Below are 9,221 nucleotides of genomic sequence, written 5' to 3'. Positions count from 1 at the left end.
CTCCAGCTTAGGTCTCTGGAACTGTCTTCTTTTGCCAGTCCTGTACTGGAGCTCAGGGCCTGGATGCTACCTCTGGCCCTCTCTGTACTCAAGGTTAGTGCTCTACCACTTGAGTCACAGCATCACTTCTGGCTTTTTCTGTGTATGTGGTACTGAGGAATGGAACCGAGAGCTTCATGCATACCAGGCAAGCACTCTACCACTAAGCCACATTCCCAGCCCAGGAATAACTGTCTTATTTCACAATTAGTCGGGTGATTCTTTCTCCATCCTCATACACTATTCTTCCACCTGCAACTGAGAGCTATTCCTCTAATTGTTCTTCTCTTAAACCCACATCAGAGGAATGATAATCAGGAGACCTTGTCTGCACCAGGAGTGTATGTTTACCATAAGCCAGGTCCAGCTTCAAACTCTACTCATTATGAGGAGGGGGGAGAGGAAAACATGAGTTTATTTCTATACTCTGCTTTGCTCCAATATTGTGTGAAATAGTGCAGTGAGCAGGGTTGCTATAAGAACCTGTCATGTAGGGCCTGGTACAGATGAACTCTGACTTTGACAATGCCTGGTCTGTGAGCTACTGGCCTTTGGGGAGCAGTGTTATCTTTGTGCACCTGCAGCAACTGCTTGGACTCACAATAAGATTGTGGATTCATTGTCAAGCAAATATCCTGTCAGTGTATTCCCAGTTGTGACATCCAGCACTAGGGTGAATAGCTTCCTCACATGCTGGACTCCAGGTGGGAGCCTTCCTCATCATACTCTGGATTTATCACCTGGGCATTTTCCCTTGTCTTCTCTGGGCTTTGCAGCTCCGGTGTCCAACTTCAAACTTCACTATACTACATGTCATCCTTTCAGAGCTTGTTTATGTCATAAACTCTAAGTTCAATCACTGAAAACTTCTTTAATTACAAATTCCATTAAATGGGAGGTACTGTAGGAATTTACAGTTTTAAGAGGCAGAGTAAATTGAAGTTTAGTTCAGCCTTGGTTTAGAGAATAGCTCATGTTCTGAGGAGGAATAACTTGGATTAAGAACAAAAAGGCATGAATGTCATCAAGACTTTAGGAGACTTGCAGCTCAGAAATGTCCAATGATAATAAGGCTATGCCTGTAGCCAGGTCCTTTCAGTATACAGAGAGCCAATGTCTGATGTTGTCTACTGGATGATGGTGGTGGGAAAATGCATTCAGAAACAGAGGACAGAAACCTGGAGTTGATAGCAAAATCCAATGACTAGCCTGTACATTGTACACCATAGCACAATACTGCACATACTTTAATTTCATACTTTTTATTGTCTTTCATTAAGTCTTAACTGATACTTGTCTATCATCTATTTATTTAACTGTCAATCTCTCTGTCAACCTACATACCATGTAGCTTGAGTAATTGAATAATTGTGTCCATGGTTAACAAATGGTTTCAAGGAAACCAAAGACTTAGAAAATCTGATCTAAATCATTAATTCTACATTTTGGTACCGTTTTTGCTTGAAAAATTGACTTAGATAAAATGCTAACATGAAAAGTATATCATGACCCATGTATAAATTAAAGTTCATTGTATTTAACCAGAGAGGCATTCTGTCCCCTGAAACCCAGAGAGAAACATTCTCTTCAGGCACATCAGTGCTACCCTGTTATGTTTTTTTGTGTCTGGGATATCATGTCTGGGCTGAGATACTGAAATCTGGCATGCTGGTGCAGCTGTGCTGGCCCCTTCCAACCCCTACTGATTTGCATGTGCCCAGAGCACAGCCCACTGCCCTGAGCAGTTCTTGAAAGCTGCTCATACCCTGAGCAGGAGTCAGTCCTTGTCAGCACACAGCATGGACATGAAGGCCCCTGCTCAGTTCCTGGGGCTCCTGCTGCTCTGGATTACAGGTAAGGAAAGAGTACGCTGAGGGTCTCTTCAGTCTGCTGTAGTCAGTGATGCGTGGCTGTTTATGAAGCTTTCTTATAACATGCTTGATTCTTTGTATACTTATTACTTTTCCAATGGCAGGTACCAGATGTGACATCCAGATGACCCAGTCTCCATCTACTTTGTCTGCATCTCCTGGAGACAGAGTCTCCATCACTTGCCGGGCCAGTCAGGGCATTAGCAATGCCTTAAACTGGTACCAGCAGAAACCAGGGGGAGCTCCAAAGCTCCTGATCTATGGTGCAAAGTATTTACAATCCGGGATCCCCTCCAGATTTAGTGGCAGTGGATCAGGGACGGAGTACACTCTCACCATCAGTAGCCTGCAGCCTGAAGACATTGCCACTTATTACTGTCAACAGAATTATAATAACCCACCCACAGTGATACAAGCCATAACATAAACCTCCAGGAAGCAGAAGTGTGAGCCTGGGCTGCCCCAGCTGCTTTCCTCATGCTTCCTCTTGCAAGAGCTGTCCTAGAATCATAGGAAATGAGTCCTGCCCAGGCTATCCTGGACCAGCGAGCTTCTGTGTCTCAATCTTTGGAGTAAGTGTAATTATAGATGTGCGATACTGGCACTGGGCTGAATGTTAAATATTAAAATGACATTCCAGACTATAAACATTGAAATACTCTGCCTTTATTCAAGGTTCTTTTAATCTTGAATAGATATTCACAATGTGCATGGAGACACTTTGAGGTTATTTCAAAAGTTTTATTTTGAAATTTTTAAATACTTTATGCATAAATTTCACCAGCAAGTAAAGACAGTTTGCCACTTCCTTTTTCTGCTTCAGGTCTTTTGTGCTTTTTTTCCAATTAGTTTTAGCTTTTCTTATTGCATTTGGAGAACCTCAGTACAATTTTAGGTACAGAAGGTAATAGTGAACTTTTCATACGTTAATAAAACTTGAGTGGTAAAATGCTAAATAAATATATCAATGAGTAAAAAGTTTGTTACAGGGTTTTCTTATTTATTAAAACAGGTATTTTCCATTATTCTTGGCCTGCTGATATGTCATGGAAAGCTGTTGACTCTATTAGAAATATTTTTTTTCACATAAGTGGAGACAGCCTATAGTTTTTCTCTTTAACTCAATCAGAATGATGAACTGCAGAGATAAGTTATCTAATTTTAAAAGAGATTTCTGCTTGTGGAATATATTCGACTTAATCAACATACATTGCCTGAGTAAAATAAGGAAAATGAGAGAGAGAGAGAGAGAGAGAGAGAGAGAGAGAGAGAGAGAGAGAGAGAGAGAGAGAGAGAGAGAGAGAGAGAGAGAGAGAGAGAGAGAGAGAGAGAGAGAGAGAGAGAAGCAAAGTAGCAGATAGTGTGAATGGAAGGAGAGAAAGGGAGGGGTGAAAGGAGGATAAAGTTAGTTTATTCCCATTTTCTAAATCCTAGTTCCACTTAGCAATCAAGGTGAAATTATCAAGAGAAACATTGAATACAAACAACACTGTTGGTACTGGGTATCCAGCCATTCTGTGCTCTCCCCTGCAAGATACACTGAAGGTGAGATGTTTCTTGAGCTTAGTCCCTCTGTCCTCCAGACCAGTTCTCACCAAGAATCACTGAATCACCTAGCTCACTGAATCTTCTCTGTTTTAATCTCAAGAATCTAGCAATCTTTGATAGTCACTGAAGTCTTTTATTTATAAAAAGAATAATGAAGAAAACTCAAGATAAAGCAGATCTTCATTAATTCAGAAACCCTCTGATTCTCAAATTGACAAGTGAACATATGCATGCAACTTATGCATCGTATTTTTGTATATATATCTAATGTATAAGATATAGTACATAATAATTAAATATAAATTATATAAAATATATTATGTGTTATTTTGTATATATGATGTATTATTCGATATTAGTCTATGATTTTTCTGATTTTCCCTATTTTATTGTTTTCACGATTTTGTGAAGGTGATACATAGAGGAATTACAGTTACAAAAGTAAGGTAATGAGTAGGTTTCTTTTTGAATAGTGTCGCCCTCTCTCTCATTATCTCCAGTGTCTACCCTGCCAACTACTCCTCAAGCACAAGGTGTAAAGTTCATTTCCAATATATTGTCTAATAAGTATTTTTGTCACATTTTTTTGTTATTATATTTTATGTCATTTACATATCTTCTTAAGACTTACCAAATTTTTCAACCATTGTATAGGTGAACTTTTCCATTTTACAAAATATTGTTGTACTGATTATAACTTTACCTGGAAATATATCCAACTAATCACAAGCAATAACTTGGGGAAAAAACTCACTCTGAAAGAGTTTCTATGGTGGGTATTGAAGTTTCCACTACTAAATATAATGTGTTAAGTATTAGGGAAAAGGTATACATAAAGGTGAATTACAAGCAGTAAAAATGACAAACATACGGCATCTCTCTTTTATAGGCAATGTTCTAACAGTGTATGTAGGAGGAAATAGATTGAGCAGGTAGAGATGTGTTGTGATTAAAGACTTCAGGGGTTTGTTGACATTGAAGAAAATACTTCGGATTATGAGATATCTGATCCTATGAGTGAAAATAGCCAACGGAAAATTGGTCCATGGATGGAAGAAGGTAAAATCCCAGGGAAAGATACAGCAAAGTGTTCAACACTACTGTAACAGTTACACAAGAGGATGCTGAAGCTTACAATTAAGGAACTTAGCAGCTGCCACACTCCATAAAGCATGGAAGGGTGGGGCCACCAGGGCACATTGTTTGACCTCAGGCTCACAGAATAGCAGCTGCATTGTGTCTATGGATGTGCATTTTACCGTGAGTCTGCAGAGACATACATGGAATAGAGTGGCACAGATGAAATGGTTTCTTGAGACACATGTTGCAGATGGAAAAGAAGAGTTTAATTTTTATTCAGGAATTAGAAGACAGACAGGGAGAACATTCAGAGCCAGAGAACTTAAGCCAAAGTAAAGAGCATATCACACTGTCCTTCAAGACATGCATGGTTGAAGACCAGCCATCCAATGAGCACAACTTGAAGGAGCAGGAAAAACCCAAGGTGGGTTCTAGGTAGACATGATTTTCAGACTGCTAAGTAGCAGAGAGCCTGAGATCACTGTGATTGTTTTGCTCATAAAAATTGCTGCTGAAGTGGCACTGTGGCTCAAGCAGTAGAGTGCTTTCCTTCAGCTGAAGAGCTGAGGGAGAGAGTGCCCAAGCCCAGAGTTCAAGCCCCACGACCGACCAAAAAAACAAAGGAACAAACAAAAAAACAATTTCTGCATAATGGACAATTGTTTGGTTGGCTATATAGTTTTAGTGTCTCTGTTTCTTAGGGTTCTCTACAGTAACTTTTGGATAAGGTTTTCACCTTGTTTCCTGGAATTTTCTTCAGAGTTTTTCTAATGTTAGGTTCAAGAAAAATTCACTGCCAATTTTAACTTTGGATGAGACACATGTAGGTGTATGCTTTTAACATTGCTCATGGCTACCATGAGATGACAAGAAAACAAATAAGAAGAATATGAGAAGTCCAGGCATGGTGATGCATGCCGTGTACTATCAGATATAAAGGACAAAGAGGTAGAAAGATCTCAGCCGAGGTACAGCTCAAGCATTTTTTAAACATTCCAGATAATATCAGAACAATGAATTAAAGCAAAAGCAGTTGGGAGGGTGGCTTAGTGGATAGAGTGCTGGCCTAGCAATCTGAAGTCCCTGAGTTCTAACTGTAGTACACTCAAAAAGAACTGTGAGATAAAGAGAATAAAAACTGTAATGATATACAAGAAAGATTCTATGCAAATACCATCAGGATAATTTACAGTAAAATGTTGATATATCAATTTGAAATATCAAATCATCAGATGCAAAGTTATCCAAACTATGGACTAAGCATGTGTCTCCCTGTTTTGCAGTCTAACAGCATCAAAGGTACATCTCCCATGCTGGACACAGATCATTCTGAAACCAGATTTTTAACATTTCAAAATGCAGACTCCCATATTGTCTGGCTTCTCACTCCCAAATGCCAAATACAGACATAGTGAAGGGCAGAAAAAGGAGGTTTATCATGGTAGCCATGGGAAAGGAGCATTTTAATATTTATCCACCATCTTTGGATAAATCTTGTGACTCTTATTTCCGTGATTGTTAAGCATAAAGCCAGATGTGAAGATGTGGTTCAAGTGGTAGAACACTAACTTTGAGAGAAAAATCCAAACAAGAGTGAGCAGGAGGCCTTGAGTTCAAGGCCGTGTCCTAGAACTGAAATAAAAAAAAATTGAATTTACAGGAATTAGAAGAAATTGAATACATGATTTGTATTGAAGATATTATATGCTTAGTCGTAAATGATAAATGATGTAGTAAATGATAAAGCAATATATTTGGTTCTATTGGTGTTTGAACTTGGGGTTTCCTGCTTATTAGGCTCTAGAACTTAAGTCATTTCACTATCAGTTTTTACTTTAGTTTATTTTTCAGATGAGGTGTTGTGATTTTACCTGGCTTGGTCTTCTATTACAATCCTTCTAATTTCACCTCCTGCATAGCTTCAGAAACATATACCACATGCTACAACTTTTTTTTGAGTTGAGTTTCACTGCTTTCCAGGACAGCTATGAATGAAGCACAATCTTAAAAATCTATGCCTCCAGTTTATCTGGGATTGCAGGCATGAATTAATTACCATGTCCAGCCCTTCAATGAAAATGCTTTTAAGAACCTTATTACTAAGCTAGGTCCTGGTGGCTCACGCCTATAACCCTAGCTACTCAAGAGGCCGAGAGCTGAGGATGACAGCTCAAAGCTGGCCTGGGCAGACTCTTATCCCCAAAAACCACCAGAAAAACAGAAGTGGTGATGTGGCTCAAGTAATAGAGCACGACCCTTGGGCTGAATAGCTGAGAGACAGTGCCCAGGCTCAGAATTCAAGCCCCATAATCCACCAAAAGAAAAAAAATGAAGAATTATTTGTAATATGTTATATTTCATATAAAGATGAAGAAAAACAATTTCACATTACAATATAAAAGAAATAAACTCAACTAAAATAAAAGCACACAGAGTGTTATACCCAGTAGCCAGTGTCCAGCAATGTGACAGCAGGATTAGGGATGCTATTTTTCTTTTAGCATTTATTCTTTTGTTAATTCTCATTTGAGGTACAATATCTATTGTATAAATATTCAAAGCAAATGGGTGATGAGAAGGATAAGGAAGATGAAATTATGATACTGTAATAGGAAAAGGAAAATGCAAAAGTTGAATAAGAAGCCACTTTCATGAATGATCAGCTAACCATACAGCCAGGCCAGTAGGTAATTTGTTAAAAATAATATAAAAATGTAATTCTGGAAAGTCCAGGTGAATATAATTTGATTTATTGAAGGTTGGAAACACTTCTTAAATAATAAATTAAAATTATACATTATAAATTAAAAGAAGCAACATTCATTCAGATTTCATCCACAAGACTCCAGAACTATGGGACCAGAAATATCACTGAGAAAGAAGAAAAAGAGCTGAGCCATTAAATGGTATATCCTAAGAACATTCAAGAATTCCTAAATCACATTGACTTCTTTGCTTTCTTTGGAATCAGGAAGCAAAATCGTATGTCAAGCATCACACTTCTTTTCTTACAGAATGCCCATCACATTACAGAAAAAATGTTTACCTCTTTATTCAAATAAGCTCTTAAGATCAAGGATTTAGGAAATCTATGATTTAGGAAAGGTCAGAGGGCACCCCCTTCCTTTATGACCATCAACCAGGTGTTGCCCAGAACCTAAGAGATTCACAATGGAGAGAAGTTTAGATCAAACTGGAACTGAGAATTTGAAGATGTTTCTTCTTTGAACATTATTTCTTTCTGCTCAATAGCTCCCAATAATAACCAGGAAGAGATACAACTTGTTAAAGCTCTTTATCATAACACCTGATCTGGAAGAAATAGTTTAATATTAATGTTTGTAGAGCTCATAAACTTCATAGATTAAAATGATGATGATAATCATTATGAAGGATAAAATGTTTTTATGACTTTAGATACATATAACTATGCCACAGTACTGTGAAATTTATGTTACTTAATCTCAATAAAGAAATCTTTTTGAGGAAAAAAGCTCTTTATAAATACTTGCTCAAAAGATCTTGAGACTTTAGTTTCTGTGAAATTGAATAGTTCATTGACTCATGACACATACACAAAAGAAAAGCATCAGGTCCTAGGATAAGTTCCTGTATCCACCAGTTGCAAGGCTGAATAGGAGTAGGAATATGTTTCACATGATATAAACACCTAGGCTTTACAAACATTCCCTGAAATGATTCTATATTAGGTAGAAGTAAAACAGGTTAGATTTCATATACAGAAGTAAAATATGGCTGTTTGTAAAAATGTACTCATTTATGGATTGATTGGGGTTTACAGTCCAGAAATTAGTTGTTACTAATATTCCTAAGTTATATGTTGGTTGCTACTCAGGTTTTAATATTTCAACAAGCTTTCAGGAAGGTTTTGTCAAACTTTCAGCCTTTGGACTTGTAGCTTTTTAATTGATTAACTTCCCTAATCTTTCCCTTCTTCTTCCTCTATCTTTTAAAATTTAGGACAATTTTGATTTTATTATAACTCATTAACAATGACTGAACGGCAAGTATAACACAAGAAAGACTAACTGAATCTCTAAGGCTGGAAGTCCAGTGACACTGAAGTCTTTCCAGTGAGACCTAGGGAGCATTGGCATCAATGATTTTGAGGCCTTTTAATCCAGACATGGTGGTAGAATTCAAATTCAGAGGCTACTATCATATAATGGAAGACTATATATCACTATCTTATTTACCCATAGATTATTCCTGAAAAACACACCAGGATGCTATGTCTTGATAAAGAATGACAGCCATGGAAGATGATTGAAAATTTGTATCTTTCTAGTGTATAGTGTATCCTTCTAACGCTGAAACTACAGAGAAAATAAATCTCCAGGGTGCCTCTACCCATTTGGTCATAGAATGGACCCATAACTAGTATATGTCAAGGACAAGCAGACAAGGTCAAAAGCTATGTACATATGACCAGATGATGGTAAGCAAAATGAACCCCAAGATAGGGACCCAAGTGGTTTTTTGCTTTCTTGCTATTGTTTCTAACATATTTATAATGTACCATGTGATTTTTTTTGTTTCTCTGTATCTTCCTCACTCATGCTATAACCCCTGTTTTCACTGTATCTGATGTTGGTGCACTGCATCTTTTTTTTATTTTTTGGTCGGTCTTGGAGCTTGAACTCTGGGCTTGGGCACTGTCCC

General features: G+C 37.7%; 1 gene segment (V, D, J or C); it reads left to right on the top strand.

Annotated features, from left to right (window-relative positions):
- The first annotated feature begins 1,783 nt into the window (after positions 1-1,783).
- LOC138821905 (immunoglobulin kappa variable 1-39-like) lies at positions 1,784-2,352 on the top strand. The segment is given in 2 exon segments: positions 1,784-1,893; positions 2,015-2,352. Coding segments are annotated over 2 exon segments (378 nt in total).
- Positions 2,353-9,221: the final 6,869 nt, after the last annotated feature.

Source organism: Dipodomys merriami, unplaced genomic scaffold (genome assembly GCF_024711535.1).
Source record: "Dipodomys merriami isolate MVZ:Mamm:240054 unplaced genomic scaffold, mDipMer1.0.p SCAF_954, whole genome shotgun sequence".
Lineage (NCBI taxonomy): Eukaryota > Metazoa > Chordata > Mammalia > Rodentia > Heteromyidae > Dipodomys > Dipodomys merriami.
Note: the sequence above shows the minus strand (reverse complement) of the source record. Positions and strands in the feature narration are given on the sequence as shown.